Source organism: Hirundo rustica, chromosome 19, assembly GCF_015227805.2.
Source record: "Hirundo rustica isolate bHirRus1 chromosome 19, bHirRus1.pri.v3, whole genome shotgun sequence".
In the NCBI taxonomy this organism is placed as follows: domain Eukaryota; kingdom Metazoa; phylum Chordata; class Aves; order Passeriformes; family Hirundinidae; genus Hirundo; species Hirundo rustica.
The window spans coordinates 4,250,467-4,275,909 of NC_053468.1; the positions used below are offsets into that span (position 1 = coordinate 4,250,467).

The following is a 25,443-nucleotide window of genomic DNA, read 5'->3' on the forward strand; positions in this document are numbered from 1 at the left end:
ACTGAATGTGTGTACTTTAGAAATTAGCCTGAATAATATATTTAGTATTTCTGCTGTATATTTTCTTATATTTACTCTTTATTTCCAACACTGTTTAGTTTAATATTTCAGGGCATGGAGTTTATCAATCAGTGAAGTTGCTGATGAAGAACCAAAAAAAGAAAATCTCAGAATGTGACAGTCCAACATAGCACCTCAACCACTTGAATTTAAGTAGAGACAGGAAAGAATTAAATTTTTCCATACTTCCATCTAGTGTGCATGAGGGAAATTGCATCCATGGCTAAAATCCCAGCCATTCTCCTAGCAGTTCCAGTTGGACAAGGATCATCATCAACTGGTCTTTGTTAAGTAGTTACTGCTGAGGAGCTGACAGGTTTGAGATCCAGGTATTTATGTAGTGGTACCTTTGTGATGTCCATAAAATGGTGACGCGTGAAGTTTGAGAAAAATCACCTTTCACCATGTGGTGTTCGTGCTCTCCTTCGCTGTGTTCTGCTTTATTTACTTGTCACTCCGTGCTAGGATTTCAGCTGCTTGATTTATGAATTATTGCTATTGAAATAAAATTAAAGTGGCTGTTCAGTTATTTAAGAGCCAATTAAATCTGATTTTATTCTGATGTAACGTTTCCAGTGAAAGGGCATAAAACGCAGTCTGTGGGGGAAAGTTAGGTCTAAAAATGGTTAGTGTTTATTTTTTATAATCTGTCCTTTCGACAGCTTGACTTGGCAAATAAAATCCTTTGCAATCTCACAGCAGTGACTGCAGATGTTAGAAATTGCTCTGTATAAGAAAATAAAACATGTTTGGTGCTTTCAGTGATCTTGTATAAACCTTTAGCTTTGGCTGCTGGTTGGAGAATATATCCAGCCAGGAGAAAGGAATATGCAGAGCTTTTGGAGAATATCATTTATTTGCCAGCCTTTGGTGACTTTGAAAGGTAGAAACAAAGGGCCTTTTGGGACAAACGTTTCTCAAATCATGGGCTGTGCCGTCCTGAGGGATCAGTGTTAGAATTAGTTGTGTTTCCAGTATCAGATTGTGCTAATTACTGCGAGATCCCACTCACAGGGGACGCTCAGGACGAGATGCTTTAAGAAGTGCAGCCCAAGAACCTCATTCATGCACGGACAGAAATGGGTCTTTTGTGCTGTATTGGAGAGCCAAATTCACTCTTAAAAATCTGCTGGGGCATAAAATTAAAGTCACCAGAATGTATCCTGCCAAGACTTGTTAGTCCTGAATTTAAACACCAGAAAATACAGCAAGTGGAGAATGAGCAGGTACTTTTCATTACGTGTGGCAATTAAAATGTGTCTCGTGGTAGAGGTATTTCTTACTAGGGGAAATGACAGTGCCAATCCCAGTTTCATTCTGACAATTTCACACTGTACATGATGTCTTCTGTGGGCATGGAGGGTGCTGGCTGAGCCCGTTTTGATATGAAAAGCCTGGTTTGCCTTATTTTTTTTTATTAAAAATAAATCATATTGATGTGGATGTAATTTTATTTGTGACTAGACAAGCCTGCACTAGCCAGCTCTCAGGTTTGTGGCGTCTGTCTCCAACAAGATCATAGATACAGAGAAAATGATTTATTTTAGTATCCAGTGCTTAGATAAAACTCTGGTATTGTGCAGATGGCACTGAAAGGATAACACATAGCTGGGACAAATTTATATAAACCACCATATATTTCTACTAGAATCCAAATCTTCAGTACATCAGTAATATTGAGGTTTATATTTTCATACTAACCTGAGGATTTTTGGTGTATAGAATTAATTGCCGAGTGTAGTAGTTGGTGGGGATGGTGTCCTCTGGTCTGGCTGCTCTGAGCATCCAGCTGCCCAGCCTGGCACTCTGAAAAGCTGTTGGGAATTGTCTGGTTGATCTTGGAGGATACATCAGGGTTTTGAGATGGAAAACATTCGGGAGTGTGAGGGTGCTCAGCTTTTTGGAGAGGGTTGGAGATGGAACAGGTGTTTGGGAGGGACCTGCTCCACCCTCAAAGGCTTTTATAGAACACTTTAGTAGAACGCAGTCAAATTCTGATAGCGGCACTAATTCTAAATAAGTGTTTGCTAAACAACGTTAATGGATTTAAAATGTTTTTAGGAATAGTTATTAGTCCTTCAGTCTCGTATGGTGAAGGGAGTTTTGTCTCGATGGGGGGCTGCCATTTTAATGCTTCCTGGCAGGAGGCCTATTTTGATCATGCAAATTAGGTTGGAAAAAGTAGGCTAAGCCATTAAAAAGTAGGAGAGATCATGAAATTTTAAATTTTTAAGGTGACTGTTTTTCTAATCATTCACATTTTTGTTGCCATCGTTCACGTATGTCACTTCATTTCCCTTAATTCTCGTGTCCACATCCTTTACCCGTCAGTCTCAATGCTGGTTGCTCTTGCATCCACCACTCTGAATGGAAGCCTCAGTCCACTGGCTGTTTTATTCCCAGCAAGGTGCTTGGAAATGCTGCCATGTGGTGTGTTTTGTTGTATAATTAGAAATGCAGATACGGTCTTTTTACTTGCACCGTGGTTAATTTTTTCCTATTCCGTTAACATTAATAGGGACTGAAGGTTAAGCTTACGTAAACTCCGGATATTTGTAGGGTTCTTGTTGGCATGGGAATTCGTTCTGGGAAGTGGGAAAGGGGCACATGGGTGAGGATTGGAGGCAGTGTCCAGAGGAGGCTGGATCTCAGGTGGGAAGACACTGGGGTTTTCACCAGCATCTCATCAGGGTTTCATCTTCCCCACCAGTTTCTGGGCAGGAGGACGGGGTGACACAGCACTAATGGAACCCAGGGGCCCTCTGGGGGTGTGGGGATGAGCCCTGTGTTCTCCTCAGGAGCCACATGGATCCTGCATCCTGCAGGAACTCTGCAGCCCATCCCTCACATCCTGCTCCTCCGGGCAACGAATGCGTCGGCAAAATAACTGCCTTGGTGCCTGTAGGCTTGCAAGCTTCATTTAGTCCTATTAATTTTTAATAGAAAATTAATATTAAGCCAGCATACTTCGAACATGGCTTTGCCTGTGCCCAGAAAGACCCTCAGCTCATGTTTCCTTTGGAGTGTTGGGTCCTGCAGGAACAAGACCCTCCTGGAAAAATATGGGGCTGAGAGCAGAGGGATGCTGTCACACCTTCAGCAATTACAGTAGCAGTGCCACGTTCCACCTCAGTGATCACAAGTGTTGCTTGGTTTTCAAATCTCTCTCTCCTGAAGGGGTGTTGGGTGTGCCATGCATGGATAAAGGGAGAGGAGCTGGGCATTTCCAGCTGAAAATGTGCAACAAATGTGTTTGTGTCAATTAGCACTGCGCTGACCCGAACAGAGTCTGATGGAAAATGCCAGCAGTAAGATATCAATCTTCAGTAAATCTATGCAATTTAGGGGGGGTGTTGTGCAAAAAAGAGCATGTTTTTAATTGCAGTTTTCAGCTTTGCTACAGTTGATGTTCTGCAGCCTCCAGAACAGTAAACTCGAAACAGGAAGGTCGACTCTTGGAGCTGATGGTATCTTTGTCCTTAAGAGAGATTCTGGGAAAGTAAGCTGCATTCCTTAGCTCTTGCAACCCTTTTAAATTGTTTTTTCTCACAACCTTAGCCTGATCTTATCACCTAAGTAATTGTTGCATCATATTTGCTTTATTCTCCCTACTGGGATGTCAGATAATTGCTTTATACCTTTTAATGGAAAGTGTTTGGGAAGCCTCTTACCTCCGGGACATAGATGAGCAGTGCAGCAACTATTGCAACAGTTGCATTTATCCCATTTTTCTGAAGCTGGATGGGAATCCAGCAGGAGAAGGCTTGGATGGCTGGCACCTTCTCTGGAATTGAGCAGCAGCCATAAAGTTACTTGGTGTTTTAAAGCCCATCATAAAAGTAAAGCTGCCAGCTCTGCTGTGCCTCGTGTTTGGGTATATCTCATCTGCGGGAATATTCAGCCAGACTTTTCCTTATGAAGTAGTATTGTAGGGTATTAATTATTCATAGTCAGTTTAATTCTTCTTTCTTGCATATTTAATTGTAATAGCGTGCTGTATGTCACAGTGATTTCCCAGAAGAACTGTACACCAAAGGCAAACCATTCAGGTATATAGTCTTAAGTATGTCCGTGCTAATCTTTGTTGTTTAATTTTGGAGCAGAATGGGATGTTATCAGATGTTTCTTGCAGGGAAACAATTATGCAAAATCACGATTTCGCTTAATCTTTTCAGCTGAAATTTTCGAGCTGAAATAGCTGGTTTGATTTCCACTGATGACGTTTACGTTGTATTGCTTATTTTATGAGGGGAAAATGCTTAATGGGAGGGAGGGAGGACGTGACTTTTGTTTTCTTCTCTGAAGCAGGGGAGCCTTTATCAAAGACTTTGGAAGTGTCAATCGATTCCTTGCAGAAGATGAAGGAAGGGAATAAGATTTTTATTGAGTTTTTTTCACTGATCAGAATAGCAATGCCAAATGCTTGTGTGATTAAGATTTTTTTAAGCATTTTTTTTAACGACTAGGATGGGCTCTTAGTGCTTGATGTGAGAAAATATTGGAGGCACAGGAACTGCAAATGCATTCACAATTTGATTTGCATTACCCTCCTTCCAGAGCTGTTTCTCGCTTGTAAGACACTTGCTGAAGCCGAATCCCTCGTGTTTGGAGAGCAGGATTGTTCTCGGAGATTTACCGTAGGAGTTCAAACTTCTGAAAAATCTGTTTACAATGTGTCTGAACTGGAGCATAGAGGACACAGTAGAGACTGTTATCTGTTTACTGCTCAGATAAGGAGGTGGAATAGATTGCTGGCCTGTTTCTGAACTCTGCTTAATGAATGGTTGCTAGGCAAATTGCATCTCAATCAGCTTAATCCTCAAGATGTCATTTACAGGTCTGCTCTTTGTGAGGGCCAGAACCGTGCGCTTTCAAACTGCACAGGCCAGAAATTGCTAGCAAAGCAGCTTAGAATAGCTTGTTCAAAAATTCAGTGTACATGTGCTGCTGAGCTGCCCAATTTAAAGTGCCTGTTGTCGCAGGGCTGTCACTGCCTGGCCACGCGCGAGATGAAGCGTGCGGTGATAGACAGGAGGCAGCAGCATCCTTAGCGCCGTTTCTGGATCAGCACAGCCCACACCACCACGTTTTGGCACTGGATTAACGTGGAAGAAAGCGTTTCTAAATGGGGACCGCACTGCTGACGTGATGAAAGGTATTTCTGCTTTGGCTGAGTTCGCTGGGAGCCGGGTGCGATGTTGAGGTGCGTACGTGGGACACGGTTAACAGGTGGAAATGGGCGGTGGTGTCACCTGGCACGGGACAGGGAGCTGGGGCTGGCCTTGGTGAGAGAGCTGTAATCAGGAGAGAGCACAGGCTGCGTGAAAGCTCCATCCTGCCTCTGGAACGTTGGACTTTCTCCCGTGGCGTCAGGCGAGACCCAATTAATCGCATATGCTGTCATGTGGGATGCCCACATACATTAGGCTTATGGTTTAGTCCAAAGGAAAAAAGTTTCCTAATATAGTTAAGCTTTAACAGTCCCTTTGTAAAGAAAGATAACAAGATACTTGTTTTTATTGGTTTCCCATGACGGTGATTAATCTTGTTGCGGGCGGTGCATTGTTCTTTCCGTGGCTGCACCTTCCTTTCTTTTGAAACACATCCTCTGAGTGCTGTGTGTCATGACATCGAGCACTCTAAAGGCAAACTGGAAAAGGCTGGACTTGTTGGATACAAAAGGCATTTTACAACTGTTCCTGGTCACCTTGTGCTGATATGAAATGTCCTTCACATGACACGGTTATTCAAAATACAGGTGTGAGCGTCGTGAGTGAACTTGGCAGTACTCACTTAGTTGGGTTGTGTGCAGCTTTTGTGTTATTCAAAAATACTGGGTTTTTTTAGGAAAAGATGGCACTAAAACGTTGAGAGCCTCTCCAAATAAAGCATAAATAAAATATTCCACCTCAGTCACAGGCAAAATGACAGTGGTGCTTGCATCTCTATGCTGTGGATGGGAAGAGGGCTGTCGAACAGAAGACTTTGTGATCAGAGAGTGCTTTTCATGCAAATGAGGATTTTATTACATGCTGCTGAATCAGGGGCTTGTGTAGCGAGAACAGCACAGAAGTGATAAGATCACTTTGTCATAGCTTGAAATTTTGCCCAGCGTGTCTTTCAGATTGCTGAAACAGGCAAGAAACAACTCTTGTTAAGGGCACAGCAGTAACTGATACAATATTTGGGGGGTAGGGCTGTTGTTTCGTGGTACAGTCTGTCTGCAGGGTTCTGCCACATGTCCACAGCCCTGATTGCACGGCAAGGAGGAACTGCAACCTGTAGGTCACCCTGTGCATCAGCAAAGTCCTGAAAGCTCCTGTTCCTGATGGGATCCCTGTTCTGCTCTGGCTGAATGGGTATGAAATCTCTCTGCTGCAAGCCAGGAGCTGTTAGCATTGAGCAGAGCAGAGCTGTCCATCCTTATGGCTGGGATAGCCTGTGCTGCCCATTCCCAGGTCCTGCAGGGGCTCTCTCTTGTGCTCGGGGCTGTATTTTGCTGCAGGAGGCACCCATCCAGAACTGCCTCTGTTGGGTTTTCCTTTTGCATTTGTTAGCTAATATCATCTTCCCAATGTCCTTTCTTTAATGGTTAGAACTGGTTTGCTTTAATGAGGGCTGTTGTTGCCAATAGGGGAGTGGATATGTTTGGTGGAACAGGCATCTAAATCTTCCCCTGCAGATGGGGAGCGTTCAGCATCCTGACATGACCTTGGTGAAAGTTCTCTGACGTGTTACTTTCCCTCTTTATTTATTTCATTTGCTGTGTAGCAGCTTTGCTTGCAGGGAAGTGTCTGAGCTATTGGAAATCTGTCCTCTCTTCTCTTCCCCTCTCCAGAGACATTGTCAGCGTAACACCCAAACTACTTAGATTGACGCCTGAATATTCTGCTTTTGCACAATCAGGAGGCATTCAGTGAAAGTAGCAAGAGGAGAAGAAGTTGAAGATTTAGGACTGACATTTTTAGACACTTTCCAATCCAGAATTTTGCAGAGTCTTGGTGAGGAAGGTCAGAGACTTCCTTCATGTGGGATGCCCTTCTGTGTTTGTGTAGAGCAGCCAAGTGTATAGCACAGGGGAAAAATATTCTTTAAACAGCCATCAGATTGCAGTGTGGAGTTGTTAGTATTTCAGATTCTTATCTGAAGAGTTGAGGAACAAAATCCAACCCTTCGTGTTCCTGGAGAGTTTCAGAGCAGTAGGATGGAACCTTTTGCCTCTTTTTCTCATGCAAATTATGGTACGGATTATTCAGTATTTAAAATCTGGTTTATACTGGCTTCTGAATTTCATTTAAAATAAACATCTGGAGAGCTTTTTGATCTCCTGTGCAAAACTGTTGTCTGCCTGCCTCCTTAAAATGACTTCTGCTTAATTTTTAGTGAAAGGCAAAGACCTAGATGGTTTCATTGCCCAGAGGCAATCTAAATGCTTCCCCTTCTGCAGTTAGAAATTTCCATGAGCAGATACTTAAAATCTGTTCTCTTAGGGAATGTGGCAGCGATAGGTATCTGTTTTTTCCATGCTGCAATTTGGGATCTGCAGAGCTGCTACCTGTAGTGCCATTTGTACTTCTGCAGAGCCTCGTTCTCCTGGTGCCAAGCACGTGCTGGAGCAGATGCTCCGTTCAAGAATTTCAGTCTTGTCCCTCTGCAGCTCGCAGTCGAAAGCCCTCCTTGGGAAGATTGCCACGGTGTGCTGCTATCCCACAGTCAGAGCACTGGAACAGGGAGCAATCAGGGATTTATTCAAGTAGCTGTTATATTTGGAGTCTATTTTCTGTGATTCGACAGGAGCTCGCTCCTCTACTCTTCACTGGAGGCTGGAAACCTGTTCCTGTGGCGAGGGCTGGGTATGTGCTTCCAGTGGCTTTCTGGCTTTGAAACAGGTTCCTGTTGCTCTTTACAGAGCCTGAAGCAGTGATCTGTGCAGGCAGAGCTGTCTGTAGAGCTGGAGTGACTTTACCTCTTTGTTTTTTCTCCAAATTCATATCTGTATGAGATCAGCTGGTCCCGTATCGTGTGTGAAGTAGTTAAATGCTACCCTGCATCTGTAAGATGTGATTTTTTTTCCCCCCTTCCTTTCTAGTCTCTTTGATCAAATAAAATAAAAACGCAGTGCTTTCATTTCTAGTTTTATAGTTTCAAAGACAATCTCTTGACGTGCTGGAGCAGTCTGGACCTGAGTCCCTTTTTTCCTTAGTCCAAAAGCTCGCTGTGTCTTGTGCCTTTCTCTGTATCAGCAGTTGCAATCTGCATTAGCTTTCATCTGCATCAAAAGACAAATGGAAGAGAGCAGGACCCTGCAGGAATGGGAAACAGACTTAAATGTGCAATGGAAATATGTAATCCTTGCGTTCAGTCTGCCACATGGAGTACAGACCAGCTCCTATACTGGAAATCCCTAGCCTATAGTCTCAGAAATGAGAGTTTAGATTTTAGCCTTTGAAGGTTGGTTAATCCCCTCCAGTGGTTAATACCACCATAAAATATTCTGTGATGTCAAACTTTTCCTCCTAAATGCTTCTTCCCCCCTTCCCCCCCCCCCCGGCTCCTTTTTTTTTTTTTTTTTTTTGCATATGTCAACTATACAAAGCAACGCTCAGTTTGAGAAATTAGCATTCAAACACTCTGTAAGCACTTTATTTTTGTCTGCTTTGTGAGCAGCTGAACACATGTCCAGGCTGAAATACTCAGAGCTGCTGCTGCTGCTTCCCGGCGCGCGCGTGCCAGGCATGGGAGAATTTGGAACTTTGTCCCGTGTCCTGAGGAGGCGCTCCCGATCTCCCATCCTGCAAAAGCACATCTGCACAAATCTCCTGCTCGACTGCATCCCGGGAGGAAAGGATCCCAGTTAAGCCAGACTGAATCAGACCCAGGGAGATGAGCGCTCTGGTCGCTGTCATCCCGATCAGAATCCCAGCCGCGTCTGATGGCGTTCGGAACGTCGCGCTGCGCATCCCGCTCTCGGGGTGGTGGTGCTTAAAGCAAAGCGTGTTATTTCTCTGCATTAAGGAGTCAGATTCAGCTGTTCAAAGCAAGTTGATAAATTGCTTTTCATTAAGTGTCTGAGCGCCAAGGGGTTCGGTGTGTGTTCCAAGGAAAAAATACATTAATTACAGCTCCTGGAGAGCATTTATCAATCACGTAGTTATAAACACTACTAATGCAGTTAATTGAAGGTAGAAAAATTTACCTTTTTGAATTTGTTGACTGTAGCAATTCCGTGGCTGGAAAGGCAAATTGGAAATTAAAACCTGGGGATACTTTTAGTGGGAGCTGCACAGTGGAGGTCAGAGCTGTTAGAGATGGGTTACCAGGAGCTCATCTTTGTGCAGGCAGCTTTGTGCTCTGTCTGCTGTTGAAGTGCAGGCTGCAGCAGCAGTGTTTGTTCTCTTCTCCCACACACACATGTTGTGTTTGCCATGCAAAGGGATCTCCCTGCCTGTGGTACAGTTTCAGCTCCCTCTGTGTCCTGCCTTTGCAATTTATTTACTGCTCTGTGTGTGTTGGGGTTTTTTTTTGTTTATTTTTTTGAAGGAAAAGGCAAGTGCAGAGGAGGAAAAATGCACAAGAGCAAACAAAAACATCCTGTAGTCAGTAAAACTTTCTGTGAAAAAAAATCTTTCATGAACATAAACTTCGGGCAAAGGTGGTGTGTTGGCAGCTGCTGAAGGAGTCAGGTGAGATTGTGCTGAAGTGTTTTAGCAGATCTTCAGACAAAATCCTCTGGTGCTTGTGGTGTGCAGAGGCTTTGAAGACACCTTGCACGCTCGTGTTGCTTTCCCTATGGCTGTTTAGAGCTGCCAGCTGTGCAAGTGGCTGTTTTTCATGCTTCTCAGGGAAGCAGTGAGACTAGCAGAGACTTTCTACAGTAGCTCACAATAATGTATTTCTTGTCCTTTCTTCTGTGGGGTTGTTATGAGGTGGCCTTTGAGTTTCCTGGGAGTTTGATAAGGACAGTAGGTCTGTGTCAGGACAAGCCAGCGGGACACCAGCCCCTCGTTGTGAAGGTTGACAGGAAAACACCATCCAAAGTGTCTGGTCCAGCTCCTTGGTATTCACCTGATGGCTTCTATTTTCTTCTGGTGGGTGTTTTGTACGTGTGTTGCAGCTTCTGTTTGAGGTTCTTAAAATGCTTTTCATCTTTGCAGCTGGCTGCACGGTATCTCCAACTACAGAAGGAGGTCTTATCTTGCCCTTACAAATGATAAGATGTGTATCCAAGAGCTGATGTGTTCATGGTCCAGCAGGAAGCTCTGTTGCTGTGCACAGTCAGACGGAGATCTCCAGTTTTGGATCTTAAAAATGTATTTTTCACTGCTGGCTTTGTAAATGGGCTGTTAAAAATCTCACCATGTGTGGCACCGTAATTCAGTGTCCAGAGAGAGAAATACTAAACCAAACTGTCGGTGTGATTGTCCAGGTCAGAAGGGTTCACATGCCTGACCAATGCAAACCAAAATCCATCCTCCCTGTGAGCCCATGTTCACACACCACCAGCACACCTGGTCCAAAAGTGAGTCACTTCCTATTTTTATTCCTTTATATACAAGTTCAGTTTTTCTTTTGTTATGGAGTGTAATGCATTCTGCCTCATCTTATTTGCAAATATTTCTCATTTTCAAGTGGATCTATATTTAAAACAGGACTCAAAACATATTTTTCAATAGCTAACAAATGTCTGCTCTGTTGTTTGTCTGTTGAATAGAGGTAAAATTTGTTCAGAGTTAGCTCTGAATTTTGTGGTATTTTTTTTTAAATAATCAGGTTGTAATAAACAGGGGAAGATAGCTGCTTTCCTACCCAGGAACTGTCGTAATCCGTAACTTCTAACGATATTTTAAAAGTAAAAACTGTCTTCCTTCTGTCATGTGCAGCCACAAGGATTTCTGTAAGTCACGATTAAGACTTTAATTCAGGGCTTTTACAAAGTAAGTGTGGAGTGAGAGGAGATAATGAAAATGGTGATCTTTGTGAAACAGCCACAGGAGAGGGAACTGTTTCATGTTTCCCCTTTGCCTAGGCAGCTGTTTGCTGTACCTAAGAAAAACTTCCTTTTCAGATCCAGGAAAGCAAGAATACCAAGAGGGAGGAATTCTACCCAAGAGTGGCATGAGGAAGCTCATGTCCTGTGTGGTGAAGTAAAGCCCAGAATTATGGCCTCGTGCTTCTCCCACACATGGAACACGTAGGAAAGCTGCACATAACCCTGTTCCTGCTGAGGATGTTGAGGTTATAACTGCAGGCTGTCCCCTATGGGAAAGGGGTCAGTGTGTATTTTGGTTTCTTATCACTTGAAGGCAGCAGGAAGTTGCATAAAGGATGGAGAATGTCTGTTGGTGGGAATGCATGGTACCTCCACTGGGGTATGTGTGAGCAGCATCCTGTAGTTTGGTAGAGGCTGGGCTGTTCTGGGTTTCCTTTGGATGGAATAAAAGGATGGATCTCAGCTAATCTTAATTTTCCCATGTTCACATGAGAACAGGCACGCTCGTGTCTGTCAGTCTTGTTCCATATTTCAGAGCTGCTGTGATGTTGGAGATGCTGCTCCAGCTTGTAGGAAGAAGTTTGGTTTAGTTTGCCCCGAGGATAATGGGTGCTTTGGAGGAAGGAATGTTTGTTTGTGCCTGACAGTATCTTGCTGAGGAAAATGGGATCTTTTGTGAATGCTACAGCAGTGGGTAGCGAGTCTGTTTTGCATTTTGAAAATAAAAATGTAAGCCTGGTATCCAGGGCAAGTTATTTTGATGACAGTACTGTGTTTACCTAGCTGCTGTGGTTCAGCTGTAGCATCCTTTGCTCCCCCGCCAAATATCCATGGATCTGTATGCACCCATGAACATAGCCACGATACATACCAGGCTGTGTCTTCATCCCTGTTTCCCACCAGTACAGCGTGAAAAATTTGAAGTTGGAAGTAACCATATGAAAGGAGAATTAAAATTAATTAAAGGTCAGAGTGCTTTAGTGTAGTGAAAATTGAGAGGAGGCAGATACAAAGTTATTCAAATTGCTTTTGACTTCGGGCAGGTCGATTTTCGTATTTCTTGCATATGTTCCCATGGTAAAAGTAATATCTCATCTGTCTCACAACTGACCGCTAGTATGTGTGTTTCAAGCACAGCCAAAAATCCTCATTTGAAGCTTTGGCCAGGCCCTACAATTGTCCTGACTTGTCTTTTTTGCATCTTTCCTTCACCTTAGGAGTGGCCTGCAACACCTGGCAAGACCTACTTTGCACCTATGTTGTCTGTCAGCTCCTGCCACGTTGCAGAATACAGAGTTAAATCTAAAAATACTCTTAAAAAGAGGTGAGGGCTTTGAGCAAAGTAAAGTAAGCCACTGATTTGGGTCATGAAAGGGAATTGATGTCACTGGTTCTTCGTTGCAGCTTTCTTGAGCTGAGAAGTTCTGTTTTGAGCTGTGAAGATGCAGAGGAGCAGGGGTGAGCAAGTGGTGCTCAGGACAGGGAAAGGTGATCTGTGTCCATTTGTCCCCAGCAGACTGCCCAGACCGTGACCTTGTAAGCCTGATGTGAGAAGTCGAGGTGGTGTTAAATGCTCTGCAGTTTCATTTGTCTTCGCAGTCTTCAGTGGTAGAAAACTGTCACCCGCTGCTGTCCTTTAAACAAAGAGTCACCGTGGCATGAGGTGATTAAATGCTTCATCCAAAATTATGTCAGGAACCTGTGGTGAGCCAGATACTTGCCTCCATCTCTCCTGTCGTAGACTAGTCCATCATCAGGAGACCACTCTTCTAAAATAAATACAGTCAAAAAACCCGAATCCAACTGTAAAAGGAGTTGTGTGCAATTTTCTGCCTGTGTCAGAGTGCTTATGTGGCTTCAGTAATGTTTGTTAAGTGCTTTGATATGCTTTGGTGAAGGACAGAGTGTTAATAATTAAAATTGTAAAGAACTTCTGGAGTAGCATGGGGTTTGACGACCGCTTTCTGGTCTGTTAGTTAACAAAAATGCAAAATATAAATGGACGAATCAGCAGGAATTGAGTTGAACGCTCCCTTCCCCCAGCCACCTGCATGGGCTGAGCACAGAAAGCAGCTAATTGTCTGCTCTGCTGCAGAGATGAAAGAAGCTGGTCCTACAACAGGAAAGGCTATTGAACTGCATGAAGGTGGTAAATTATCAGCGCTGAAAACCTTTTGAGTCAGTGTCTTTACGTGCTCAAAAAGTACATTATTTGTACTGGTATTGACAGCGTTCCGGGGGCTGATAAAACCGGCGGCTGGTGACGTGAATCTAATGTTTCAGTGCCTGTAATTAAGAGGTCTGTAAAACTGAAACTTGTTTTTTGAAACTCTGCGCCGTCGCCCTGTTTGGGTGTAGTTGAAGGGTGTGTTTGGGGAGGACGGGCTCACCTCATAATGGCTTTATCTTGGCCCAGCTAATGAGCTGTTTGCAGAACTGCTCTGATTTGCAGTGGGCACACTGTAAAGCAGCCTCGTGTTTGTCCATTTTCCTGCTAGCAGTTCCATTTGCAGAGTGCAGGCAGGAGCAGGCTTCTTGCCAGCAACAGCTTCATTCAGATTAGGGCTTTAGTTCAATTATGTCCAATTAACTTTTATTGCAGATAGCAGTGATAATTACTTGCAAGTCAATTTTTTGGCTGTGGTTATCCCAAGGCTAAAGTCTGAGCTTGATGGATTTTAATAACTGAAGTGACGTATAGCTTTTCTTTCCCCTTTTTTTCCTTCTTCAGGCCTCAATTAGATGAAAGGTCAGAAGCTATGTAAAAATCCATCTTACAATTAAAGCCAACTGTTCTACTCCTCGGCAGATGCGTAGTACTGTGTTTTAAAATAATCTCTTGGGACAGACCTAAAAAAAGGCTTTTTAAACTCTTAAGATCATAACCTTGAGCTTGCTGCTGCTTTATCTGAGGAGTGAATTCTATGGAACTGATGTCACACGTGGCAATACCTGAAGCTGAGAGCCGCCTCCTTGGCTTTTTTTAGTGCGCTGCATCCTGTTCCAAATTGCTCACCTAGAAGCCTTCAGTAGTAGCCTTTGGGCACGAGGAGCGTGATATGAACAATATTCCATTTAAGTGCTGTTATCCCAAAGCTGCTTCCTTTTCTCCCCTCACAGGCATTGTCATCCCAGCTCGGAGAGAGGAGCAGAGCTGTGCTATGGCAGCATTTAAATTCTCTCTGCCTTCCCCACCAAACTAATTTTGTTGCCTGAGTAACATTATAAATGGAGGTCAGCCTAAAAGGTGACGTGGTTTACAAGCAAAATCATAGTTAATTAAATGGCAAGAAGCAGAAATAGATTTTGATCGAAACTGTTGCAAGGGCTCCACAAAAGGTCCACCTGAATGCAGAAAGCCAAAGGTCCTGTGCTGGCAGGTGCTGACTGTGCACTCCCCGTGCTACAAAAGGCAACTTCCTATTGTTCAGTTTCCTATTTATTTATCCCCAAGTCCACTCAATGCTATTGTGATTTATTGCCGTTTCAGAGGACAACTTCTCTGCCCACTGTTCTGCAGTTTTCCATTTAGAAAGCATTAAGAGGATGTGATACCAGCCGGTGATGAATACAGTGCTAGTTTGGTAAATTTCTTCCAGGAAACGCTAAGATTTATCTCTGGCCCTTCAGCAGTCCTGGGAAAGGGCCATTCTGGTAAGTGCCCAAGAATAAAGGGCAGTTTCAGAGCTGGAAAAAGGCAGGAAGCCTGCAGGATGGGTCTAGACACTGCCTGGAAGGAGTTGTATTGAATGCTGAGGTTGGCAGGAGGGTTGACGTGAACAAGTCTCTGAAACCCCTACATTTTAGGTTACTTTGGGAGAAGAAAAAGGAATTATTCCTCTTGGTGTTGAGCAGCCTGCCGGGGAGGGGATAAATGGGACACTGAGTTTCCCTCAGAGCATGAAAATTGGCCCGGATTCAATTCTCTTTCCTGGCAAGCTCTCGCAGACATTTGTACCAAAGAAACTTCACAGCCCGGGTTAGTTTTTGTTGTTGCCTGCAGCATTTGTGCGTTCTGAGCTTGGCATGTGCTGCGTCCGCCCGGGGGGCTGCCGTAAATCCCGCCAGTGGCTCTGAGACTTCTCGGTGGATGTGCAACTTCATGCAACTACCTTGTGACTAAAGAGCAGAGGAGAAGCAAAGCATAGCAGCCACAAGCTTTTAACAACCCTCACACTTAGGCTTTCGGGACCCCAGGGTGCTGGAAACTTGGAATAGTTTGGAGCTTTTTCTTTTGTGTGTGGGTGGATGCTCCCCGCTTCCTCCTGGCCTAAGGGTTTGTGAACAAGCCCGCAGTTAATTGTGGAATTTCAAACATGCGTGTTTACTTTCAGGAACCTAACTTTAGACTTCACCAGCTTGCTTTCCTCTAAACCAGCTCAGTTTCCCATGTTTCAGTGGCCAGGGGTGGTTTGTGGGGAGTTGTTTCCTTCGTATTCTCACCCTGTAAGGCCTCTCAGGAGCTTCAGAAGCTGGTGTATCTAAAAACTTGGCAATAACTGTATATGTGATCCATTTATATGATGATAAAACTGTGATAGAAAATTTCCTAGTAGTTGTTTTACACCTAGGTTTTACTCTAGATTGTAAAAGTACCCCCTGGTCTGAGAAACACAGAGGCAATAAATACTAAATGTTTAATATAATTCAGAAAATGATACATTTTTAAGTCAAGAAAGGCAATGTTGTGGTATGTTCTACTGGAACTGATTCTTAGCTCTGCAGGAGTGTCCCTGGGCAGTGGGTGGATGTGAGTTCTTCCATCCTGTGCTGCCTGGACCAGAAAACACCATGATGTGCAGGTAAGGCTGAACCTAATAGTCATTGTGAGGATGTGCCAATTACCCCTAAATCCCAAGCACTGCAAATCCCTCTTAAGCTTAGCATGCTTTGATTTAATTATTAATAAATCTTAGGAGAAGAAAAATCTGTTCACATGTCTAAACCTGCTATTTTGTGGAGCATCCTGCAGTACGTGTGCTGTTAAGATTATATCCCGCAGCCAGATTAGATTAAAATCACTTCAAAGAGGGGTATTTATTTATTTATTCCCATCCAATGATTGTTTTCCTCTAGAGATATGCTTTATCTTTTTTTTATATATATTTTTTCAAGACAGAGCTCGTTGTGCTGCATTTGGCAGTGCACAGAATCTGTTTAAAATGCAGTTTAAAAACCGAGGTTTTCACGGTTCACAGCCCTCCATGGCTGGGTGCCACAGCCTACTGGTCAGATCAGTCTCCAGTTTGCAGCTGACTGGTTTAGATGACAGTGTGACTGACCCTGGTACAGTGCAAAACCCTCTCCATTCCACTTCCCCCAGTAGCACACCATTCATTCTTGGAGGGGCTGGAGCTTTGCAGGTGCTGGTGCCCACACAAGTCGCCACCATGGGGCCAGATGTGCTGGTGAGAAGTCCTGATGTGCCAAGTTCAGTTCATCTCCTGCTCTGGACTAGTTAAACCCAAGCAGGAGGGGCTGATGGGCCCAGCTGCCAATCCTAAAACAGCCAATGTTGCTCACCTCAAATCCCAAATACAGCCCATGCCAGGGATTCAGTTCATTTTAGCTGGTGGTGAGTTGGGGTTGTCCGTGACAGTTCATGCTGGGGAAGAGTCAGGTCAGAAAGTAGTGGTCAGGTGCTGAGTGTCTCAAAGGGAATAATGTTAATTAATTTCTAACTAGAAAAAAACGCATGGGATGCTTGTCAGGATATTTCAAATGTGTTTGTTTTCAAATACTGAGATCTCGATTATGAAAAACAGTATTGATTTCATAGGGAAGAAAAACTGAAGCAGGATTTTAATTATAATAAATTCAGTGATGGAGTTATGGTCAGCACTTCTATACAAGTCTGAATTTCTTGTTCTAATGCTCAGCAGTGACCTAGATGTCATCAATTTGCTTACTGCAAATCAAGCTAAGAGAGCGATTTTAGGCTTCCACTTCAAATTATTTTTTGTAAGTCCAGTATTTCCTTTAAAATTATTATTGCTGCCCCAGTCTTTTATGAACCTTTGGCATTACCTAAAACTATTATCTGCCTGTGGGAACAGCTTGCCTTTATAGCTCTCTCTAAAACATCGCTCTCCATACTGGAGCTAAAGCTTCTGTAAATACATGTTTTGACCTTCAAGGAAGCACTGCTGTCATGTAGCAGGAGCCTGGCTATTCCGAGGTGAATGCTGTGACCACTCCTAATCACTTGTTCTCTCTCCTAATGTGCCATTATCCTGTTTATTGCTGTGTGCACCTCGCTGGGGCACTTCAGCAAGAGGCTTTCTGAGAGCGTTGCAGTTCAGGCTCTAATGAGCGTTAATGATGGAGCAGGTGAGCAAAACCTCCCTGCATCTTGCTGCCAGAAATGCAGCTCCCTCAGTCAGAGCACGGCTGTGCCCTTTCAGGGCTGCACACAAACTTGCCATCAATTAAATAATGTTTTAGACACCGACCTCCTTTGGGCCTGCAGTCACGAGAAGTGAATCCTTGGTTGGCGTCAAACGTTATTGGAGTAAAAGGTGGATGCTCAGATGAATATGGGAATAGTGTGATCTGTTTTTCTGTCTGCAGTGAAGGCTCTTAATTTTGTTTGTCTGCTTTTCACTGAGAAATAGGTCTTGTTTGTGCCAGCCTTCTGAAGTTGATGAAATGAGGAAAAAAGGAAAATACAATTATTATTTTTTTCTTGCTGACTGTGGGTGTTTCTGTTGCTTACTCAGGTAAAGCTCTGACAACTCACAGTGGTTTTGTCTTCTGATTAAAAGGAGCTGGATTCTTGTTTTGTCTTTTTGGTCTTGCTGGGCATGATTTGGGACGGGAAAGTGCTGCCCACGGGCTATTTGCAAAGTTTCACTGAATGTTGTGTACCCACAGTCACGACTGAATCTCATCTGTAAAGGCTGGGCAACTTTTCAGTTCCTCAAGCAATTCCTTGATGTTGTGGATGTGACAGGTCTTCAGTCATCATTTCTGAAAGACTCCAAGAATTCCATCTCCTTCAGAGAATCGGAGGAAAATCCAAGTTTAGGTTTATTTTACAAGGTTTTACATACCTTGGACTTCGGGCAGTGCAGATTGTTGCTGTTTCCTAGGAATGAAACGGAGAATAATGATACAAAACGTGCTGTGTTGGTGGTTGTGCTGTCAGCCCCGCACCTTGGTGAGGTGGTGTCAGTGTTTCTCACAGCAGCAGGTCTGTGTTACTCTGCGTGGGAAGGACGAATGGGCAACAGCCTGGATTGTCAGACCGACATTCAGTGCCCAAAACTATTTTTGTTAGTCAAAGCAGCACCCAGCAGGCTCTCTCAGCCACACTCGGTCAGCTCTGGAGAGCGCTCGCTCACGGAAGATGCGGAAGCTCTCATAAATTAATATTTGTATGAGATTTCTTGGCCGTTGGTTTAATCAACCTTTGCATGTTGAGCTGAGGAGATGCATAAACATGGAGCTAATGAACTGTACACAGTGAGTAATTGCTGTGCTGCAGGAAAGCTTCGAGACCACGCTGTTCACTCCGCTGGTGCCAGCGTTCCGTGGGCAGTCTGACCTGTGCTGGTGGTCTAAGGTGAGGTTTTGCATTCAAGTCTTTGAAAGGTCTCTGCAGAAATGTGCTGTTGGAGGTTTCTGGAGCGTGAAGGTGGCGGAGCTGATGGTGTCACATCGCTGTCATCGCATTGTTTGTGCCGTCTCAGCAGCGAGACTCGTTCAGAAGTGGCCTCTGAGAGGTTTTGGCGGATGTGGCTTCTCATGTCTGGGCTCGAGCTTTCTCCTTCCTCCCCTTTTGATCTTTGAATGCCTCCCCAGTTTTTTTAATTGGGGTTTGTGAAACAGTGACTGAAACGAAATCCGCTTACAAGTCTTCAGTCCTTCAACTCTTCCCATGTTTTGGAGGTCATACAAGAAATCCCAAAGCCTTTCTAGCTGCTCCTTAGGTGTTTTGCTCTGTAAAGCAGCGCTGATGCTTGTGGACATCTGGACAAGGAGAGGAAATCTACTGATTTCTCCCACTTGGTTCTGTTACCCTGTTTCCAGAACTTTCTAAAGTGCTGCAGCCAGGAGGGTTTGAGCAGGGGCTTGGACCAGGTGGCCTTTAGAGATCTTGTTCCAGCTTAAATCTCTGTAATTCTAGTAACACTGGACACTCTGAGCCCCAGTTAGCCTCGTCGCTGGGATCCCTCTTTGCTCAGCAGTGGCGGGATTTGAGGGGAGTTGTGCTGTGTTTCTATACAAAGAGCTTTAGTGCTCCATTTCAAGTTTTGATTTCTTAAATGCTGGACCAAACAGAAGAGGATGGTGGCACCTCTGCAGTCCCTTTGTGCAGATCTTGCTGTTGTCTGCCCCACAGCAGCTCGGGTTAGCGAGTCTCTGCTGAAATGAAGGAAGTTGTAGCCATTCATCTTTCAGCCTAATGGACCACAGAAATTACAAGCTGTAGCATGCAGCTTAGTCTTGCCACAAGGCAGAGTGCTGCATACTTTGCCTTCAATTTATGCATGCCATGCCTTTTTGTTAAATGCAAAAGAGCAGTTGACAGGATTTCTCCAGAGAAGTTTGCCTTGGTGGATACCAGCGCGTTTCAACATAGCGAAATGAGTGATGGTGCTTTCTTTACCATTCATAACAACCACCTTTGAAAAGTGAGGACAGAGCTGTGGATTATTCTCTGTGTGTCAAGTAGCAGAGGAGAGCGAGGCAGCTATTTTGGTTTTAACCCTGCAGATGACCCAGTTCTTGAAGTATTTCCGTTGCCGTTAGGAGATGCAGTCAGGACTGGAGCAGCGGTTGCGCATCTGTGCTTGGTCAGGCCTTCACCCAGGGATGGCTCTTTGCCGCTTTCTTTTCTCTGTTCCTCCTTGTATTATAACTTTGAATTGTCTCTCTGTTGTTGCAGTGTGCAGAGGAGTGAATGCCCCATGTTGTGTTAGTGCCTGTCTGCCATGCTGGCCTGTCTGCCAGGACCAGGCGACCTCTCCTTTCAGCTTCTTTCTTACACGCAGATGAACACTGGACTTCAGAAATGTGAGTGATGTTTTGTCTGCAGGATGTGGTTAACTGTTAAATCTGGCTCTGGTACCGCTGTGACATAAACATTTAGGATACAGTGGAAAAACTGTTTAATGCAGAGTCTTTTCTTTTGTTAAGCCTTCAAGGCATCTGTCAGTAAAGGCTCTGAGAAATGGCTGTAGAGGTTCACATGTGTGCAGCTCCTCTGTTCCTGGCTCTGCAAAGGTTAATTTTAACCACAGCAGGATGCAGCAAGTGAGGTTCCTGTGAGATTCGTGCCTCTCTGCTAAAAAGGTTTTGTGCTAAAAGTGTGCCAGCTGATTTGCTTCTCAACACTTTTTCCTCAGTCTTTTTCGCTTCCCTTCGTGCAATTACTCGTAGACACCAATAAAAGTTGGATCAGTCTAATGCAAACCTTTTGAGGTCAGCAGCTCTTGCTCTACATACCTGGGGCTTTTACTGCAAATATTAGTGAGCTAGCCCAAATTACTAAAGTTCAAAGTTTCCGTCTTCTTTCTGATGTCTCTTTGGTGCCTCTGAAAGTATGTCTGCAGAGTGCTCTGATAATTCTTTTTTGATAACTTCAGTCATTTTTTTCATAGTTGTACTGGTATTTTTAAGAACAACTTGTGCTTGGGAATGTAAGTTTACTGACTAGGGTTTTTATTAACTCTTACTCTGTCTCTTTATCACTGAAGTAGCACATTGATTGTTCAGCTGAAATTTCAGAAATGCCAAGGTTTCTATGTAAGGTCTGAGTACTTGTTCTTAGTGCTGTGACCTGTCTCTTGTGTTTGAAATGTGCATTGGGAGATCTGTTTGCTGAGGCACTCCTTGCTTTTTAAACCCAAGTGATTTACAGTCCACTTGTAGCTAAATTGTTCATATAGTGAGGCTTGTGATGCTACAGAAAATAAATAGGGAAGATAGTTTTGCACTTAAGGGTGACCTGCTCGTGGTCGTGGTCCTGCCAGAAATGACTGACACAGCTCACATACCCACCTGAGCTCCCCCACAGCACTTCTGCTGACTCCGTGGCCTTGGTAATTGTAATGACAGTCAGCAACAATGAAAATCTTCACTCACCAAAGGACTGGTGATGGCATCACACGGGGCATCCCCTCCTTTCTCTTTCCTATTTCCAGTGTGAGCATTGCTGACAGCCTGTGGGGTGAGGACGTGCCCAGCTCTGTGCATTGCGTGAGATTTCTTTGTCAGAGCTTAGTTCTGAAAGCAAAATGTTGAGGTTCATGTGAGGGCAGCTGTGCATAAATCAGGTATTTGCTAATTACAGCTTTACAAGGCAACATGCTGGTACATTGGGCAGTTTTTCTCACCTGATGGTACCTGATGCTGTTTCTCAGAGATCTGCAGATCCATGTGCTGAAAGCATCGCTGTCTCCTGCTCAGTGAAGAGCTTTGGGAACTGCTTTGCAAAGAATTTAGGACATAAAGTAGCTGGCAGGCACGGGCTGGCAGTGGTAATGCTCAGCTGTTGGGTTTGTTCTGATTTATATGGAAGATGAGGCTGCTGGTACAGACCTTGCTCAGCCTTGCTGCAGATGTGGGCACGATTAATTGGTGCATTTCTCTTCTGCTGGAGATGCATGAGTAGCCCAGCCCCTGGCCAGGGCAGAGCTGAGTTAATGAGCATTTTTTAATGAACAGTGACTTGTGACTTTTGATGGGGGGTAGAAACAGGCTGTAATAATAGTGCTGTTGCTTTTATAAAAGGAACAGAACTCCACAGGATTGCTTTTCTTCATACTTACAGTGTTTGTGTTAATAATTTTTAAGTGTAGTTTTCTGGATCAGACTTTTTATTAGCGCTTAAAAATCCACATTAGCTCAGTTACTTTCTTTTTTTCAATATTCACTCTCTGATAAGGGGCTTGTTCCTACAAGTGTTCCGTGCAGTGGGAGTTTGGTAGATTAATATGCACATATTTTTTCCTTTAGAAACTGATGACTAAAGGAGTTCAAATTTCAGTATTTTCTGGTGAATTCCAGCCTGAGTTCAGGCTAACCCTGGAATTCGTACTTTTCCACACAGAGGATTTCTCACTGGCCCAGCATCAATGTTCTTGCCTTCCTCCCAGGGATTCCAGTGTAAACCTGACTGGTCAGTTGGGATATTTGAGGCAATATTGTTCAGGTTGTGTCTGCAGCTGCTGTTGGACATATCAACAGTGCCACACCTTCTGAGGAGAAAAAAAAGGTCATTTTTCTGTGACAATGGTGCAAAATCAAGTGAAAGGTGCTTCTTCAAAAGTGTTTTGTTGGGAGAGGACATCAGAGAAGAGATTGGACAGAGTATGGGATCATCAGCTACAATGAGTCCTTTTGGGAGGGTTCTTTCTGTAAAGCCTTTAGAGAAACTGCTGAAATTGAAGGTTTTATGCAGAAGGTGGACACAACTGGTTCCGGCTTGCCCCAGTGTAGGAGCTCTCATTAGGGTGGCAGTCCTGAAAGCCTGTTTGTATTTTGTTTAGTGATAATGAAAATTTAACCATAGGCAGCTTTTAAAAGCGGTGGGTTTTAAAGTCTTAATGTGAAATGCACTTAAAAGATGTTCCATTAGTGCTAAGGGGAGGCAGGGAAACCTGTCTCATTCCATGACAAAAATAGCTCCAGCAGTGAGACCAGGAGTGTGACCAGAGGACTCGGTTGCCACGGGAGTAGCAGGAGTCGTGAACTTGCAGCTCACCAGGTTATTGGGGTAATTGCTCATATGCACAGCTTTGCCTTATAATAAACATGAAACAATTAGTTTTCAATAAAAGTATTCTGCCTTGCATTTACCATTAGGGAGCTTCCTGGAGCTCATCCCATTGTTTTCCTAATGAAGCTTCTTCCTCTGCAGTTGCCTCATCATTTTATTATGGCCTGATCTGGAATTCTTGCTCTTGCACACAGTGATGATATTCCAATACCAGCATTTTCTTTCAGACTGTTCTAGCAGGTTTTCCATTCACTTGATTACCAGAACTAATTGTTCTTTATTGGTTTGTAGGGTATTTGTGTGGGATATTCAGATTCTCGCTCACCGTGTAATGCCTTTCTCCTAATATTTTACTGCCATAATTATTGCAGTCATGGAATCTTGCCTATGGAACTCCTAGCAAAGCACATTGGGGCACTCAGAAATACATCACCTTCAGGCCTGAGTAACATGGCTGAGTTAGCTTGGAGTAGAAAGAACTTCATCTTACCTGTACATAAACCAGGTGCTGTTTGGAATGGTGCTTGGGTTCAGAAGATCCCATCCAAGGGATTTAAAAGGTGATTTGCCTTTGGTGGGACGCCAGACTTGATGCTGGGGTGTCATTTAAGTTTAACTAAGGGGTTATCTTCTCTCAGAGGAAGGAGTTCTTCCAGGTTTGGGAGTAGATGACTGGTGGCTGCAGCCTGTTCAAACACCCATGTTTTAGCTGCTCCCCGAAACTTCTGTGTAACAGAAAATCAGATGATTGGGTAAGAGAATACTCAGTGTGTCTGTTTAGTGTTTATATTTAATTCACTGATTTGCCTATAGAAATGTAAACCAGGCTGGGAAATTTTGATGGCAAAGGTGTCTTAAAGTATATCCTTAATTTGTCATCTGAAAATAGAATGTGACAGTGTCTGCAAGCATAGCATAAACCATAACACAGACGGGTACAGGGTCCTTTGTCCTTTGGTTCTTCTCTGGTTCATGGGGGGTTGCCAGGGTCATGTCTTAGGGAAGAAACAGACCTTAATGAGCATGGGCAATGCTAAAAATAAAGGTTGGGAGTTCATGAAGCCCTTGGCTTTTGAGGCAAGGTAATGCGGGCAAATGCCGTTCAGAAGCTGTCCTCTCTGTTAGGAGCTCGCTCAAAAGGGCAGATACAAACCACCTGCCTGCAGAGACAGGTACAGGGATGTGCACAGAGAGGATGTTTGGGTTAATATTTCCTTTGATTAAGAGAGAGAGATGATACGTGCCAGTGTCTGGACAGCACAGGGAGTACAGGTATAACTGGCGCCGTGGTACGAGCTGTGCTAGAGATGGAAGACAAACTGCTCCTAAAGCTTCTTATTTCACAAAAGATATTTTTAATACTTCTATAATTAACCTTTCTTTTGGTATCCATTCTGTTTTCCATTTTCTGACCTTTCTCTCCTGAAAGTGAGAGCTCTTAGAGCAGAGCTGCTCTCCCTCACCTGTGACAACAGGAAGCTGCGGGATGCAGAGAGAAGTGGCTGGTACTCATCTTTTGGAGGCAATTTGCTTGAAAGAATCAGAGGTGGATTTTCAAGAGGAAGGGCTGTTTGCCTGAGAGCAGCAAGCTCTTTGCTGGAGCATTAAATTTCATCGGGTCAGAGGGCCAGATACGGGGCTGGGGTGTTCGTGGGTGACTGCCACATCTCCCTGTTCTCTCAGCACAGCAAACAGCACAGGGATGCTGAAAATTTTAGGAAGAAGGATGGGCATTTTTTTTTCCAGTGAACTGTTTACAAGGTGAAGGGGGCAATCAAGCAAAAGCTACATTGGATTGTCAAAGCTGCAAGCCATTATTTGAAGATTATAAAATCAGCAGGAGTCCCATAGGAGTTTGGCAGCAGAGCTGTGGTGGGAAACAGCCCAACTCTCTGCTTGGAATATGATTATGGCAGGAGACACACACGCATTTCCCTAGATTTCTGAAGTTCTTTGCAGAAGCAGTTGGAGCTTGTGAGCCAGATAGGTATCTGGTAAATCAGGGGAAGTGAAACCACACCTCTGTCTCCAGAAGCCTTTTTTCTCTGTCTGGGGAGTAGCATGTTTTTAAATCTGTGAGGTAATCACGTCATTTTGCCATGTGATGTGGGGATGTTGTCCTTAGCAAGGTGCCACCCTGAAAAGTCAGCGGAAGAAATAATTGCAGGCCATAAAATCATCAGCCTCCTTCCATTTGCTGAGCTTGGGCTGACAAGAGCTTCCTAATGCACAGAAAGACACTCCAAGTGCTTTCAGATGTCAGCACCTAGGAAAGGAGTGGGGTGTAAATGGAGGCTTGAGCTGAAGCTTTGATGTGGATTGGGTTTGCAGGGCAGGGGTTTGGTAGTGGAGGATGCAGGAGCTGTTTAAAAACTTCCCCCATGTCTGATGGAGCCAACGCCAGCTGGCTCCAGGATGGACACACTGCTGGAACAACAGATTTAAGAAGGGGGAAAAAAACCTGCACAACTGCAGTGGGAGAGAGGAGTGAGAATATGTGAGAGGAACAGCTCTGCACAGACCCCCAGGGAACTGCAGAGAGTGGGGGAGAATGTGCTCGAGGCACTGGAACAGAGATTCCCATGCAGCCCCTGGTGAGGCAGCTGTGTCCATCTCCCTGTGCTGTGGAGGTGGAGAAAGTCAAGAGTGAACTTGAGCCTGGGAAGAA

At 44.2% G+C, this 25,443-nt stretch overlaps 1 protein-coding gene across 3 annotated transcripts in view; it reads left to right on the forward strand.

Annotated features, from left to right (window-relative positions):
• The window catches only part of FAM222B (family with sequence similarity 222 member B), a 36,375-nt gene that overhangs the window by 5,945 nt on the left and 4,987 nt on the right, over positions 1 to 25,443 (forward strand). For 2 of the 3 annotated variants that reach the window (XM_040082702.1, XM_040082703.1), the window contains exon 2: positions 19,941 to 20,068. The exons of the other annotated variant lie outside the window; for it this stretch is intronic. In XM_040082702.1, coding sequence (XP_039938636.1) covers positions 19,987 to 20,068 — 82 coding nt within the window. In that variant the 5' untranslated portion in view covers positions 19,941 to 19,986. The remainder of the gene's footprint in view (positions 1 to 19,940; positions 20,069 to 25,443) is intronic. 3 annotated transcript variants of the gene reach the window in all.